The 17,021-nt window shown below is 40.0% G+C and overlaps 1 protein-coding gene and 1 long non-coding RNA gene across 2 annotated transcripts in view; both read left to right on the top strand.

Moving 5' to 3' along the window:
- LOC119914966 (NACHT, LRR and PYD domains-containing protein 12-like) overlaps positions 1-4,846 on the top strand; it is a 54,870-nt gene extending 50,024 nt beyond the window's left edge. The window contains exons 11-13 of the mRNA XM_038734511.1: positions 2,182-2,273; positions 2,622-2,745; positions 3,705-4,846. Of these exons, the coding sequence (XP_038590439.1) occupies positions 2,182-2,273; positions 2,622-2,745; positions 3,705-3,767 (279 nt within the window). The 3' untranslated portion in view covers positions 3,768-4,846. The remainder of the gene's footprint in view (positions 1-2,181; positions 2,274-2,621; positions 2,746-3,704) is intronic.
- Positions 4,847-9,015: 4,169 nt separating this feature from the next.
- On the top strand, positions 9,016-16,847 carry LOC119914416. The gene is made up of 3 exons (XR_005446772.1): positions 9,016-9,160; positions 15,113-15,262; positions 16,784-16,847. It is a non-coding gene; the product is annotated as an uncharacterized LOC119914416 (long non-coding RNA).
- The last annotated feature ends 174 nt before the right edge of the window (positions 16,848-17,021 follow it).

Below are 17,021 nucleotides of genomic sequence, written 5' to 3' on the forward strand. Positions count from 1 at the left end.
CAGAGGTCTGTACTGGGTCTGTGCTTTACTGGCTGATGATCCAGCATCTATTGACAAATGTCAGCATAGCACCTGTAATTTATAGATAATACTTGCTCTAGATATTAATGTTATCAGCTCCATCAGGGCCACTCTTTTAATACATTTTAAAATGGAAAATACTATAAGACTTGACTAAATATGTGATGTTTATTATTTACTGAGAGATGTGCATCTACATTGCCCAGTCTGCCCTGCTAATCAACATTTTAATAATCAATAGTCAATGTGAATCCACAACTTTCCATCTTGCATTAGAACACAGTTTAATCAAAACTTGACGGAGAGACAGTTTATTAGACCCACTGTCTTGTTTTAAAATGATGAGTTGCTTTGAGGAGTGCCATCACGCCTGTGTCTTAGATGTCTTATGTTGCTGCTGGAATGCCCGAGTTTAATTTCATGCACGCGCGTGTGAACGCAAGTTGACGCGCGACATCTTTATATTTTTCAAGGTGCTGTTTGTAAACATCGTGGCTGCGTAGCCAGTGGGCAGTAATCACACCTAATAAAAAGTTGTAATTCACAGTAACATTGCTGAGACACAACCTCTGGCAAGCAACCAAAATACAAACAGAGCACGATGCACAGACAGATTCACTGCAGCTAACACAACTTACTGTTATCTGCTGACTTCAGACTTTGGGAGGAGAGAACACAGGTTTACCTGACTGCTGTTCCCGAAAATTCTTGTACCCAGAAGGATAGTCCCTCCTCGTCATCCTCTCATCCTTGTTACAGACACTCACTTTCATGTTGCATTTTTATTATTGCTAACTTGACTGGATGTTACAGATATTTTGTTGCTAACTTGATTGTGGAGCCCTACACGGCCAAAAACGAAGCCAAGGAGTCTTGAGCTTGTTACTGGGGCACAGAGCATGAATACTGGGGCACATGCCCCAGTAAAAGTGTCAAGCGACACCTATGGCGATACCCAATAACATTATGTTTTGTCATTTCTGATTGGCTTAGAAATGGATTTTTATCTTCATCATTTATTCTTTATTCAGATTGTGGCGCTGCAGTTTGTCAGAGATCAGCTGTGCTTCTCTGGCCTCAGTTCTGAAGTCCAGCCCGTCCCATCTGAGAGAGCTGGACCTGGACTTCAACAACCTGCAGGATTCAGGAGTGAAGCTGCTGTGTGGTTTTCTGGAGAGTCCACACTGTAGACTGGAGACTCTAAGGTCAGTTTTTTCCTTCTGTGCTGAGATTAATATGATGTGAAAGTTGTGGTGACACTAAACTGCAGACATAAGGCTGATATTATACTGATCCACACTGAGTATCTTAATACTAAAGTCTGTTCTTCAGTAGTTTAGTCCATTGACTGTGGCAGAGCAATGTTGAGCTCCTCATTTATAACCTTAATATAACAAGAAACACCTCCACTGGATAATTCACTCTGAAGCTCTTAAACTCCTGATTTTCAGCTTCTATTCTCCATGTTTTAAAAAAATGATAATAATAAATACATAAATACAAAGAATAAATAAATGATCTCTATTTCAACTATCAGACAATAATAAATATAATCAGTATTTGTTTTTTTAACATTGTTATGAAGCTATATGATGCTTGTACTGACTGAATAGTTTAAACTGAAGAAGCTTTGATTTGATGACTCCACTATTCCTAAAAGAAATATTGTAGATGTCTTTTGTTCACATTTTCCCAAAATTCATCCTGACACATTTGGCATCTTTGGGATCTTAAGTGGAATCTTAAATCAGCTTCTGTGGGTTTTTATTTGTGTTTGGCTGCACAATATGAGTTTGTATAGATGGAGCCACTGGTGGAGCTGCAGAGTTTAACAGGTGAAGTTACTACGTATTTATTGAAGTAGCAGCACGTTGTCATTAATATTAATGAGAGCTATTTTTACCTTTTTGTATTTTACAGTTTGAACCTGCATCCTGTTGGGTTCAGGTGTTTGGAGTTTCCATTTTCTAAACTTCTACATTCTAAACCTTCTTCAGCTCTGAACAGATTATTAAACACTGAATGATTTCAAGCAGGAACATTGTCTTCTAAAGTTACATCATTTATTCTTTATTCAGACTAAGGAGCTGCAGTTTGTCAGAGATCAGCTGTGCTTCTCTGGCCTCAGCTCTGAAGTCCAACCCCTCCCATCTGAGAGAGCTTGAGCTGAGTAAAAACAAGCTGCAGGATTCAGGAGTGAAGCTGCTGCGTGCTTTTCTGGAGAGTCCACACTGCAGACTGGAGACTCTGAGGTCAGTTCACTGACTCTCTGTTACTATTGTAGATATATGTTTAATTAACAATTTAACCTAATTTCTGTTCATACAAAACTTCCATCCATAAAGTTGTAAATGTCCATTTATTCATATTTTCATGTTTGTTGTACTAAATTTAGTCTGCAGTCACAAAGACTTTATCTTTTTCATGTTTCTTAAAGAAACTGTAGAAAAAATTCACTGTTAGTTGTAAGTCCCTCTACTCATTTCAGGGAAAAGCTCATTGATTAGGACATAGTAATGTTGAGCTCCACATTTAAAACCTGAACACATCTGATTGGATTAGAAATTGATTATTATCTCCATCATTTATTCTTTATTCAGATTGAGTTGCTGCAGGTTGTCAGAGATCAACTGTGCTTCTCTGGCCTCAGCTCTGAAGTCCAACCCCTCCCATCTGAGAGAGCTGGACCTGAGTAGAAACAACCTGCAGACTGGAGACTCTGAGGTCAGTAGAGGCTTTAGAATTGGACACAGAGAGAGAGAGAACAGACAGCCAATCAGATCAGCCAGAAGCTTGTTGTGATCATGTGTTTGAGTTGATGTGAAGACGACTGTTGTTGTTGTGTTCATGTCTCCAGGAAATAAAGCTGGATTCCAGCTGACAGCATCACAAGATGTATAGAGACAGTGGTCCTCATTCATCAAACTGTCGTACCATCAAATCTGATCTCTGTTTGTTCTCTCATTTCAACACTAAACTACTGATCAGTTCATCTTTGTCACAGCTCTGAGATCAGTCTGACTGAAGCCTGCAAATCACTGGCTCTTATTTCAGAGAACCATCATTACATTTAGTAACCATGAGGTCTTTCTACAGACCAGAACCTCTGCTGAAGTCCAGTAACCACAGCTGATGTTTAGCTGTTCAGTCTTTGTATGAACATGTAGGGCCTTTAACATCATATATATATCTGTCCATGTGTCTTTAGTTTGGTCCAAATGTTTTTAGGACAGATTCCATATTTACAGATTTGTCCTGTAATATTTCAGAAGTAGATGAAATCTTCAAATGTGACTGAGCGGCTGGTTTTAACAGCTTTGAGCCTTAACAGCAGTAAATCCATCATTACAGTGAGCAGTGAATATCTCTCTGTCTCTGCAGTCATGATGCGTTCAGGGACTCTCAGCACTTTATTTCCACTGTGGACTTGATTGAAACCTGCAGAGTAAACAGACCTGATGGCCAAAGTCTCTGCAGGTCTCAGTGTGTTCACTCCAATACGTTAACATGAGAGCTGAAAGGAAGCTGGCTACGCTACACAGCCGCTCCACTTCTGGTCTGAACAGGACTGAAGTCCCTGCTGGTCTTTATACTGGATGTGCTGCATCACTGACTGACAGCTGATGAAGGGAGTCTCTGTAAACTCTGATTTATGACTTCTGCTGTCTGTCTTCTCTCATCAGATGGAAGAAGTGAGAGTGAGTGATCAGAAAGGTGGTGTTGAGAGAGGATCAGCTGTGTCCTGATGATCCAGAGAGGTTGAAGCAGCAGCATCAGCTTGTGTGTGGAGAGGCTCTGACTGGGCCATGTTACTGGGAGGTAGAGTGGAGAGGAGAGCTTCATCCAGCAGTGACTGACAGAGGAATCCCAACAGTGCTGCAGTCTGAACTGCTCTGAGATCAGCTCCACTGTCAGATACAAAGTCAAGTCCACCATCATCCCTGTGTGTTCCTCTGGATGTGACAGAGTATCATCAGTGGATCTGGACTGCTCTGCTGCTGCTCTGTCCTTCTACACAGTCTCTGCAGACATCTACTTCCTGTCTGTCCTGTCCTGGGAGAGAAATCCCTCCTCTGTGTCTCTTCCTGTTTGGGGGTTTGAGGATATAAGGACAGAGTGTGTCGTATGCTGTACAGATTGTAAAGCTCCTTGAGACAAATAGTGATTTATGATTGTATATAGATAAAATTACTTGAGATGATGAAAACTTGTCTGCAGAGAAACTGAACTGCTGATGTGAACGCTTTCCTTCTGACTGTTCATTTTGCTAAAATGAAGTGTAATTATAATTTGGTTAACTCTCCAATTATCTTTTGGGTCATTTAGACCCAAATCTTTAGGTAAATATGTTAAATATGTCAGAGGTCGCACACCAAGTGTTTTGCTCAGGGACACATTGGTGTCAAACCCATCCAGCAATCCCTGACACAATGCTCAAATTTCCTTTTTATGGCTGTTCTTTTGTAAATAAAAAACTGTTACGTGTTGCTTTCTGATGATGATGTTCTGTTTTTAAAGGAAAAGCCTTCAAAATGTTAGAAATTGTGTAAATACATATTATTTAAGTAGTCACTTAATGAATATTGTTTTGTGTGAGCTTTGTTTGGTGGGTTTTAGTGTTTTACATATTTTTTTATATTTGATGTGTTTTGTGTTCAGTGTTCCTCCAGACTTTTTTCTCTTTGGAACAATAACGTTGAAATGATGAATAAATGAGCCTTAAATAGAGTTGTGATCTCTACATGCAGTTACATCTGAATTTAAAGTGTAAAGTTCCTCACTGTTTTTTATTCTCTGACTTTTAATAAAACTCAACCAGATTAAGTCTCACTTTGCTTAACTCGCATCGAAAATCCATTTCTGAAAACTAAAAGCAGCTCGACTTCCATTTTGAGTTCAATCCAAGATGAGAGGAAATGATGGAGCAGCAGCTGACACTGAGCTGGGTTTAGAGAAAACTCCAGATTTAAAGAAATGTTGAAGATTCATCTTGTTTAGACACCAGAACACTCGGCATGAATCAGTCTCATGGAAATCTGGGCTTCCTTAAAATAATCTTTCTTTCTCATGTTTCTTATTTTCTAAACTCCCTTTTCCTTTGTATGGTCTGGTTCCCCTTCATCCAGTCCTGACAGCATCATGTTCACCATGGTTTGTCTTCTGGACTCAAGTGTCAGAAATCTTTAAACAGCAACTTTTTTTGAGAACTAAGCAAAAGAAAAGCCGTCTTTCACTGTGACTAGACTTTTGTTTTCAGAGGAACGGGTTGATTTGCAGACTGAGTGCTGCCCAGATACACTCATGTACTTGCAGTATGTCCTCCAGGCTGAGTACCCAGAAAGCATGAAGTGTACTTTGGAATTTCTTCAGTCATGCTGCATGTGAACGGAGAAACACTGAAATCAGAGATCCTTTCCTTAAAAAAGTCACGTGACATCTGTTCCATGTAGCTCCGTGATGGTAACTCAGACTAAAACGTGTCCATAACTCTGAGAAACAGTCCTGAAAGTTCACATCAAATGTTTGCTCAGATCCAGAATCCTGCCAATTGATCCTGAGATCAGATCCTTCCTGATTTAAACGTATGTGTCCAGTTTCAGACCAGTTTCACACTGGATCTGATTTCCCTTTTTGTACGTCTGCTTCTGTTTCCACAAAGTTGACTTCTTTTGTTCAATCAAAAAAAGGCTTTTCTAGAAAAACATTTCTCAAAGTAAAGTCTGAAAAAGGATCATTTGGTATCAGTGCTGCCGCTCAGGTGTTGGACCTGCATTAGCAGTGAAAATGTCAAACGCCACCCAGCGCTACATGAAACCATCGGACAGGTTGCTGCTGGGAGTGAGTCCTACCTCCTGGATGATGTTGGCTCCTCTGGGATGTTTCAGGTCCACAGAAATCCTCTGAAATCAGACGCTCCATCACCAGAGGCTCGTTATTAACACGCAGGAAGACAAACAAGAACAAACGTGGACTTTTGTGGATGAAGCAGTTTCTTGTTTGGCAGCGTTGCAGATTGAGAACATGAGCTGACGTCTCTGCTTGCAGATGATGTTTTTCTCTTTCCATCCCAGATGCGTTCATATCGTAGAGTCTGACACAGACTGAAATCTCTCTGCAGGTCAAACTCTGAGAGAAAGAAAGTGAAAGCAGCAGCTGCTTGGAAGGAAGGAGGGAAACTGGATTTATTGAGCTCCAACATCTAAAATCCAGCAGTCTGCTTCTCTAAATGAAACGTCCTGATGTTTCACCCTGTGTGACGCAACAAGTCTGCTGTGACTGTGTGTGTGTGTCCACTGCACCTTCTGACACACACACTTCCCTTCTTGTTTGGGTGGACGCTGAGGAAACCGACGCTCTCTGTGGCGACAAACGGAGGAGCCAAGGCTCTGCTGTCATCACCTGTTCACCACAATCCTTTCCTCACACTCAGGCAGAGGTGCACTATGAAGAAAGTGGAGCACAGTGACGCCACAGACGCCGACTCACCTGCTCTCTCCACTGTGATCAGCTCAGCTCCCAGATCTCCCAGGATCATGGAGGTAAAGGGAGCGGCCAGAACTCTGCAGACAGTTTCAAAGGTTTCACTTCAATCTGACGACTTTATCTGTGATCATGAAAGCTGAATATTACTGCAGCATTCAGACAGACTCTGAGCTGGAGGAACAGCAGAGGTGGAAGAAGTACTCAGATCAGAAGGAAAAGTACAAAAATGATGATGATCAAAAATACCCTGCTTTAAAAATACTCCATAACAAGTAAAAGTCCTGCATTCAAAGTGAAAGTACCCAAGTATTCTCAGCAAAATGTATTTAAAGTAGGGCTGGACGATACGGCCAAAAATGTTCTCTCAAAAATGTCATATCAGTCGATATTGATAATTATCAGGATAAATGTCAAATCATTATTTCTTCAAGTTTAAAGGCTGATTTTTGCTCCTGAGTGAAAGTTGAAGAAACCAGATGGTTAATTGTGGTTTCAAACTTTTCTTTCTGGTCAGAAGTAAAAGTACTCATTATGCAGAACGCCTTCTTTCACACAGTTATATTATTATAGAATATTATATTACTCTGTTTGTGTCACTAACAAATACATGTAAGAGTGTTTTAATTCTGTCGTTTGTCAACGTGGAGCCAGTTTCAGATACTTTGTGTACTATGAAGTAGATTAGTAGTAAAGTACTGCATCATATTGTAAAAGCACATCATGTGTTTTTATGTCACAGTAACTCTAAGTGTCAAATAAATGTGATGCAGTGAAGACTTACATGTACTTATACTTCTACTGCACTACATTTCCCTCTGAAGTGTAGCAGATACTCACGTAAAGTACAAGTATGTCAACACTGTACTTGAGTGCAGTACTTGAGTAAATGTACTGCATCAGTACATACAGCACATAACAACAGAGAGTGGAGCAGTGCAGCTTCAGGAAGCGCTGACATCATTATTAATATTAATATTGTTGATAATCAATTCTGATGTTTGAGTAGCAGCTAAACAAGGTAACTGCTGAGCAACACAAAGGGAAGAACCAGTAACGTTTACCAGTATGACCAGTGGAGAACAACACATCTACATGTCCTGACACTGGGACTCTCAATGGCTCTGGGTAAGTGGGGCCAAACCTGGTCCAATCAGTTCTGGATTAGATAGTATTAATCAGGTTCAATGCCACTTTACTGAGTGAAGCAGCTAAAGATGGTGAAACTCTTTGAGCCTGTTGCTGTTTGCTCACAATAATTCACCATTAACAGCTTCTTCTGAACATAATTTCCAACCACATATGTTTATTTTGGTAAAATGACCAGTGATAATGTTCTACTGACATAAAAAAACAAATCAATAAAACATAATTAATATTGGTGTAATATGAAATTAATCCTTTTGTCCACAAGGTGGCAGAATAAACACGGATTGATTTATGATTGAGTTCTGCAGGAGAACTGAAATTAATCAGATGAAATAACTATATGATTCATGTAAACTTAAAACAATATTTTATGAAAGAGTTTTACATATTTGTCCCACACAGCTTTATTGGAACATATATCACACAGAATAGATAGATAAATACTTAAGTAAAAGTACTTATACCTAACTGTAGAAATACTGTTCCAAGTAAAAGTACTGCATTGAAAATGTTACTTAAGTAAAAGTAGGCTATGAAGCACAAGTATAATCATGAAAATATATTCAGCAGTAAAGAGGAATCGGTCGCTCAGCTACTTAAATTTCCCTTAACTTTCCCTTAACTTTCCCTTAAGTTTCCCTTAACTTTCCCTTTAGCTGCCGAATCAGAAGCTGCGAACAACTTCAGCGTTGTTCCATTTGACATGAAGTTTATACAGTGTAAATAATCGGTTTTGTTTAAGTTACAACTAAAGTGCTTTCAACTAAATGAACATCTGAAATCTGTTCTTTTCCACAGGGACGAGCAAAGAGTCATCAAAATGTATAAAATAAGATTCTGTCTAAATGAACTACAAAAATAAATAAACTCTCTCTCCTTCACCAGAACTCAGCTGATTAAAAGGAAATGTTTGATAACGAGTCCCGTGATAAATCTGACCTGATTTATGGAAGCAGTTCAGGACTACAAGCTCACAAGTGACTCCCTTACCTCTTAATTAGAGGTATTTATACTATGGGGGTGGCGATATGCGGATAAGACTATGCCTTTGGTGTGAGAGACCCGGGCGAGTGACCTCTGACATGTAGGCCTGTAGCAACTGTAAGTCGCTTTGGATAAGCTAAATGAAGAAATGTAAATTAAGAAGGCGATTTTCTCAGAGCCCTGACTGCATTTGCAGTCCAAGCTGTGGCAGCACCTTCAACCCTCGATGGAGCTGCCAAATATCGCATCATCGTTTCCCGCGGCCGTCTGTGGGCACGAGCATATGTAAAATAATAAGGGAGTCGAATAAGGCTACGAATCGGATGCTAAACGGAGAGGGGAGGAGCAAACCGACTACGTAATCCAGGTAGGCTACATGAAAACAGGGAAGGAACTGAAAGAGTTCAGTCAGTTTAGACTCCATTATAGCAACAGACCTGCGTCAGATGCGTCTAGTCAAATAAAAGGAAGAAAAAAAAGGATCCATTTTGAGTCGACAGAGCAGCAGGAGGAAAACTGAGACAGGGTGAGTGTTATTTCCATCCATCCATCGTCAACCGCTTATCCTGCGTACAGGGTCGCGGGGGTCTGGATCCCAGCTGACATCGGGCGAAAGGCGGGGTCCACCCTGGACAGGTCGCCAGGAGTGTTGATTCAACATTTTTATTATTTTACTGAAGAATTCAACACTTTGTGTGTGCGCTACATCCTGTTCTACGTTTTTGTTTTAAACGCAGCACTTTTGCTACTAAAACGGTGAATTAAACAAAGAAGTTTGAAAACGCTGCTGACCCCGTTTTGGTTTTAAAACTTGGGGAGAGTTTTAGTTGGACAGGTGAAAATGCAGGACTTTGAAGACGATGACGCAGAAACTCACATTTAGCTTCCTCATATCAGTCATGCACATCATGCAAAGCAGAAACACAATAGGCTACTGCTGACCGAGTTTTAGTTTGGGTGTTTTTGTTGAAGTATTTTGTACTGTGACTCTTGTAATATGGCAAACCATTTTAACTTTTGTCTTGTTAAAAGCAGTGGTAGGCTAAATGTTATTCATGATCCCAAATAAACATGAACACTGTAAGGCTGAAGAAAAATATTAATACATTAGGTATATTATTTATGGTTTAATGAACTCACTTTCGCTTTTTATAGTTTGGTTTTTCCTACATTGATTACTGATTCAGGCTACTGTCTACATAGTATTTATTATTCAGACATATTGACTTACATAGTTCACACAACCAGAACTGACGAATGAAAACATTAAAGACAGTCTGGACTGTCACTACAGCTGCAATGGAAATAAGAAGGGAAACAACCAGTGATGATGTTCTACTGATTTAAATAACAAATCAATAAAACATCATTTATATTGGTGTTATATTGATTTTAAATGTAAATAACAGGAGACATCTTTTGGAAAGGACTGAAAAATGTGAATTACATCCTTTTGTCCACAAGGTGGCAGAATAAACACAAATTGATTTATAATGGATTCCTGCAGGTCAACTGAAATGAATGAGATGAAATAACTAATGCATTTAAACTATATACAAATACAATATGCCGACACAGCTTTATTGGAACACATGTCACACAGAATTGATAGATAGAAGAAAAATATACTATATCATTAGATTATTATTTCTCATGCAGTAATGTAAAGCAGGATTTTACTATTGTTTTGTATCTGACTGCAATTAATTATTTTCATTATGAATTAATCCGCTGATTATTTTCTCCATTAATCAATTTTAAAAATCCTGAAAATATTGAGAAATGTTGTCACAGTTACCCAGAGACCAAAGTGACACCTTCATTGTGCTTGTTCTGTCAGTCTAAACCTCAGAGTGATTAGAAATACATTAAAATAGATTTTTTAGTATTTTTGAAATAAAACAATAGTTTATTTTGAGACATCGAACCCAACTGCCCGCCTCCCCCTAACCCTTCAGGAATCACATCATAGACACATCATTCCAGTTCCTAAATGTTATTTTGTTATTAACAAGATTAGTTTTAGATAGTGCATACATAGGCCTACGTTATATTATTAACATTTAAAATGCAAATCCCCACCAACAAACAAAATTATATTTTAAAAAAAGGAATACACATTTAGAATGCATGCAATAAACATATACAGTAAAGTGCCTATAGACAAACATACAAACAACCTCATTTATTAAGTATAGAGTATAAAGTAAAGTAGTAAACAGTATAAATAGGCTGTGTATGCTGTTTTTTACATGAGGTCACTATAAAACAGCATATGCTTCCTACCTTCATCTGTGGAGACATGTTTTGGAGGTGGGCTCACTGGGCTTAGAAATTTAAGCAAAGCATCTTGAGAGGAAAGAAGAAAGGGTTGTATGTGGTAACCTAACAATTTTTTTTTTAATTGAGATAATTAGAGAGAACAAATGTAACACAGTTCACAACAACCAATGTTTTCATTAAAAATATTTTACCTAAATGGCAACATCTTGCTGATGTTTCCGTTTTGTACACTGACTCTGATTGTAGCCAACACAGGAAAATTAAAGCATTAATCTGCTGTTCGTGCGTGAAGCTAACTTTATTTTTCTTATTCAGCAGTTGGGAGTTTAAAATGCGGCTTGGTTTTGAAGGGAACCAGTAAAATACCGACATGGTCTTGAGTAACACAGACATTGGTCACAAGTTGATCTGCTGTCTCCTGTTGTAAAGAGCTACGGCTGGCTGTTTGCTCTATAAGTTGTTTTATGCTACGCCGACAGAGGTCAGAAAAGCAATGACAGCTTAGGCTGCTGGATTAGTCTCCTGACTTTGATTTATTTTCCCACATTGGTCTGAGTTCAAATCCCGTGTTAAAAATCAATTTTCTTTTTCCATTTATTCGTTTTAAAAGACTTTATTGTTTTTCTTCGTGACACATGTTTAGTGACACAGACTGCAAAGACGTTAAAAATATTAAGGAGGAAACAATGTAGTTTGAGGCTGACGTTATGTCTGTTACATGCACTTAAGTCTTTTATTCAACTATGCCAAGGGAACGACGTTTTCCATTCTACCGCACCTTTAAAGGGGTGCTCATACAGTTGTCATTGCTGTGGATTAGTTAGGCCTACATTATCAGCCCTTCTCAGGACCCCCTTTCAGTTCGTGGCCCTAGGCAATTGCCTGATTTGCCCAACATCTCTGTCTAAATTCAGGCCAAGAGAGAAACACACACAGCAAATCACTTGATTTCTAGTAAGTGGACAGAAAGAGTGATGCTGCATTCACATGCTCCTCGGAGGGTCCCATGTCCTCGAGTTGTGAAGACGTTCTTCCTACTTCGGTGTGTTCAATAGTCTCTACAAAAGAAGTGGATGATTTTTTGCAACCAGCGGCACCGAATGTGACCATAGTTGACAAGACAGTGGAGCTAAGCTCATATGTAATTCACCGGGATCATAATTTTTTGTTAGAGAAAAACAGGCTTCAAATAAAATGTATTGACCAGAGAAAATGAACAGCCGACTCCTACTAAGCTTTTTCAGTGGCGCTGGTCAAATGTACACAGTGTCATGGATATGAGTCACTCTAGCCTGATTGACAGGTCACCACTGTTTCTAAATTTTACTTAAACCCTTAACGCCGATTGTCGCAAATTTGGATCAAACCTCTTCCTTTCAGACTGCAGCTGAGTTAGCATTTATTATTCCCCCAATGCCGCATATTCAATAAATACCTGGGAACCTTTTGCAAGCACTGGTTCTCGTTCATGCCTGTTGTCGCTAATTTGCCTCATACCTAATTTATTTTTTATCGTAAATAAATTCAGGCATCAAGGGGTTAAATTGAATAGGCCTGTACAATGTAAAATGACAATGTCGACAATACATTTTGAAGGTGTGTGGGTAAAATAACTTCAGTTTTGTCTGAGTTCAGCAAAATACAGCTACAGGTCATCCAGGCTTGAATGTCCGATTGAAGCTTTAGATGAGTAATTGCTGAAGATCAATGGGAGCAAAACACTCTAGGTACATATCAGGTCTTGTAGATTTTTCTAAAGGTGTTGAATGAGAAGATAAATCAATGCTAGTTGGCAGAAGCTGTTGAATTTTGTCTCTGATGATTAGAGTTTTCTCTCTAAAGAAGCTCATAAAGTCATTACTGCTTATGCTAGCAGGAATACAAGGCTCAATGGAGGTGCGACTCTCTGTTAGCCTGGCTACTGTGCTGAAGAGGAACTTGGGTTTGGCCTTGTTCTCCTCTACTAATGATGAATAGTAAGCCACTCTTGCTACATGGAGGGTCCTTAATCTTAATTCTTCTTGACTGGTAGAACAGCATTTTTTTGAAGATATAAGCTTTCATTTATGGGTTTGCAAGTTATACCAAGGTGCTAGCTTTCTTCGTCTAATTATTAGGGTAATTAAGAGGGGCAATGGAGTCGAGTGTTGTGAGCCTGCAACACTGTCAACAAAATGATAAAGTTGGAAGTTGTGTTAGTGAAGGAGTCCTCTGTCACAGGGAGAGCCGGTGTGGAGTTAAGTGCTGATGGAATCGGGCGGCTTCTGTCACAACACTGCTTCCCTTCAGTGCTTCTGTTACCTTCTTGCGGCGCAGCTCCTTGCTGCATTCACGGAAGTGGGAAGTCAGACTATAAAATTTTACCCACATGGCGGTTACTGTGTAAACTCTGGAAGATGGATGCTCTGTTTCTTGGTATTACCATTGGGGGTAAAAAAATATTTTATTTCTCTGAGGGATAGACTGTAAACCTTTTTGTTATTGCAGGTACACATTTAGAAATGGGATATTCCGCTGTCGGACTTCCCCTGAAAGCAACTTAACGTCCAGCATACAACACCAGTTATCAAGTGGACCCACCAGTTTGGGACCGAGCGGTGGAGTTTGAGAGCAGAAATTTATAGCAGAATGTAGGAAATAAAGTCTTTAATGCTCGAGAATTTCTGGGAGAGGACCCCAGATCCCCCACTTACAAAGTGCCTCCTCTAGAATTGAAACCGATGCTCTTTTATTTCAACAACAAAATGTTGTTGCGTTTGACCTTCTTTTCCTCCTCCCCTGTAGTTTTGTTCTTCTTGGATCTTGTGGCTGTTTTCACAAAGGTCCATTTAGGGTATCCACAGGCTGTAAGTGCCCCCTTCAGGTGGTTCTGTTCCTTCTCTCTGGCTTGGGCGCTTGTTGGTATGTTTTAGTCATTTATTCAAACCTCATGTTCCAGTGATCACATTAAGTAAAGTTGTCTTAATGTGACCGAGCGGTGGAGTTTGAGAGCAGAAATTTATAGCAGAATGTAGGAAATAAAGTCTTTAATGCTCGAGTATTTCTGGGAGAGGACCCCAGATCCCCCACTTACAAAGTACCAACAAGCGCCCATTCGTGTCTGGAGTATCAGAGAAACTCAGGAGGATTTTCAACAAACACAACATCCCTGTGTTTTTTTAAACCCAAGAACACACTAAGACAGATGCTGGTACACCCCAAAGACCGCACACCCAAACACAAGAAAAGCAATCTAGTGTATGCGGTCCAATGCAGTGAGGAATGCACAGACCTGTATATTGGGGAGACTAAACAACCACTACACAAACGCATGGCTCAACACAGAAGGGCCAACTCCTCAGGTCAAGACTCTGCAGTCTACTTACATCTGAAGGACAGAGGACACTCGTTTGAGGACCACCAGGTGCACATTTTAGACAGAGAAGACGGATGGTTTGAAAGAGGTGTCAAGGAAGCATCTACACCAGGGTGGAGAAGCCGTCATTGAACAGGGGAGGGGGTCTACGCCACCACTTACCCCCACTTACAATGCTGTCCTTTCATCACTTCCCAGGAAACTCAACAAGCATTACCTCTTGGTCTTAGCTGAAGATACCAACGATGGTCGTTCAGTCTTGGCCACAGGTAGTCTTAACGACTGTAACGACTGTCGTCACAGCAACAAGGAACACTAACGAACCAGCAGTATCGATGACCCGGGCCAACGACCCCACTGAGGTTAAATAGCTGAGTTTCCCTGCCAGTCAGTCAGAACTGAAGAAGTCGTTTGGATGAGGGACAAAACGTCTTCCAGTATCTTCAACCAAGTCCAGTTGCCCTTGATTTTAACCTTCGTTGGATTAAGTAAAGTTCCCCAGTGTGAGTTAACACCACTAATTATCACAGCAGCACCTTATGGCCAGATGGATAAACGACATGTTACTGAGGATCATTACATGGTTCTTTTGCTATTCTTCGTTCATCTGTAGAAGTACTCCATTCTCTTATTTTACAGAATCTTTTGCAACTGCAGACATTCTTCCTTTTTTACACTGACACACGTGAAGACCGCTTTTATGTTTTCAGACAGAGATCAATTCTGATACGCAGCTAAAACGCTGGTGTGGATGGAGATCATAGTGTCGTGTAGCATCAGACTTGTTTCCTGGTTCTTGTGTTCTGAGCTCACAGTCAGTGTCACTGTTTCACCTCTCAGACTGACTGAAGTCCAGAAGATGAGTGTTTGTGTGGAGGAAGAGGAGGACAGAGCAGAGTCTGCAGCATCCAGCTGTCTGTCTATGAAGAGTGACCGGTCCAAACATCTTCCTCCAGTCTTCAGTAATGAACCTGGACCCTCAGACACAAAGTAAGAGAACTGCTACGAACTCATTCAGTGTTGCTGGTAATGTTTTGCAGTTTCCCAGTTGTAGAGTGAAATTAGGCTTCATTATCAAAGAAAGTCTCTCCCTTTCATCTTGGATTAAATTCTGAAAAAAGACAAACAGCCTTTACTTCTCCCAGATATTGTTACCCAAGATTTTCATTACTTTTAAACTCTAAAGTGAATGTGCCCTTCATGAAAGTGTTTTAGTTCAAAAGAACCAAGAAACAGAAGAAATGTAAAGCATTACAAAATATGTTTAGGCCACACTTCATCCTGAAAAGACCTGGAAAAACGGCTGTAAATACAAGTGCAACAAATACAGACCACACAGTTCTCAAAGTCTAGACTCATTAAAACATCCTAACTTGTTTGTACCAAAACATCCAACATCAAACAAGCAAGCGGTTATTCATCCAAGACTGTCCCTTTACTGTGTCTGCAGTGTAATAAAATAATCTGGCACTTGGATGGAAGTTGCCCTCATTCAGTTTGAGTGTAACACAATTCAGTGAGTGTGAATCATTTTGACTTGGGGATTTTTTTACTGAGTGTTACAATAACGGTTAAATGTATTTGTGTTGAAATACAGAATCAATCCGACAATGATCCAGGTCCATGAATGTATGCTTACGAATTCCTTATGGTAAATACATTTGGCCATCATTACTGTGTAGTTTAAGACACACAAAAGGACAAGGAATGTTTATTAAAACAATCAGTTGCTTACATAATGGAAATACCTGTTATATGTATTGAAGTTGCACCAAAAAACAAACATATCACAATAAAGAAAGCCAAATGCATAAGAGGAAATGGCCAAGACAGCCATCACACGCTCCTCCCTCACGTCACATTTTAGTCACAGCTTCTTAATATAACCGCTAACTAAGATTTATGCCACAGACAAAGAGAAATCATTGGTGCCGTCTTCCTCTTAGTATCTGCGACAGCTGTCAGTCACATCGAGAAGCTGAAATCTGATCTAAGAGGACTCATGCAAACTTGAAACTTCCTAAATACATAAAGGAAACTGTCTGGACTTGAACCTGTGACACCACTGTTACATGCTCTGTGTCTGAGACTGCTGGTCTACCACAATTATTTAGACCACTTCTAACCTCAGTTCAAAACAAACTAACTCAAGCTAAGCTGCCCAGAGTGACTGTAAAACAGTGAAGGACACAATCAGCTCTCTTTAATGGAGGCTTTTACTGTGAAGGAGCTGCAGGAAGTGTTGAGTTTGTGTTAATAACAAACTCCAGGCAGATCACTAAATGTTTAATAAGACAGTCAGACAGGAAAAGCAGTTAATTAGTGTTTCTGAAAGCAGGAGAGCTGAAATAAAAGGAACAATCATCTTCATTACTGACTGAAAACAGAAAAGTAACGACACTTTTACTGTTCTCTGTGACCATCTGAGCTTCTACACAGTGTCGGACACATCTGGAGATTTTTCAACAACAAGCAACAAATCATTTTAGTTCTAAAGAAATGTCTTCACAGAAAGAGGAAGAGGAGTCCTGTTCCTGTGGAGGAGCAGCCGTCCTGCTGTGCTTTGTGTCAGGACGTCCTGAAGGATCCAGTCTCTACCAGCTGTGGACACTGGTTCTGCAGACAGTGCATCACCTCATACTGGGACCAGTCTGCTTCATCAGGAGACTCCTCCTGTCCCCAGTGTGGAGGTAAGATCCAGAACCAGAGCTGGACTGCAGACAGCCAGTCAGAGCAGCTCTGTACAAAG

Source organism: Micropterus salmoides, unplaced genomic scaffold (assembly GCF_014851395.1).
Source record: "Micropterus salmoides isolate LMB-PRFRI ecotype aquatic unplaced genomic scaffold, ASM1485139v1 Ms_hic_scaffold_20, whole genome shotgun sequence".
NCBI classification, from domain to species: domain Eukaryota; kingdom Metazoa; phylum Chordata; class Actinopteri; order Centrarchiformes; family Centrarchidae; genus Micropterus; species Micropterus salmoides.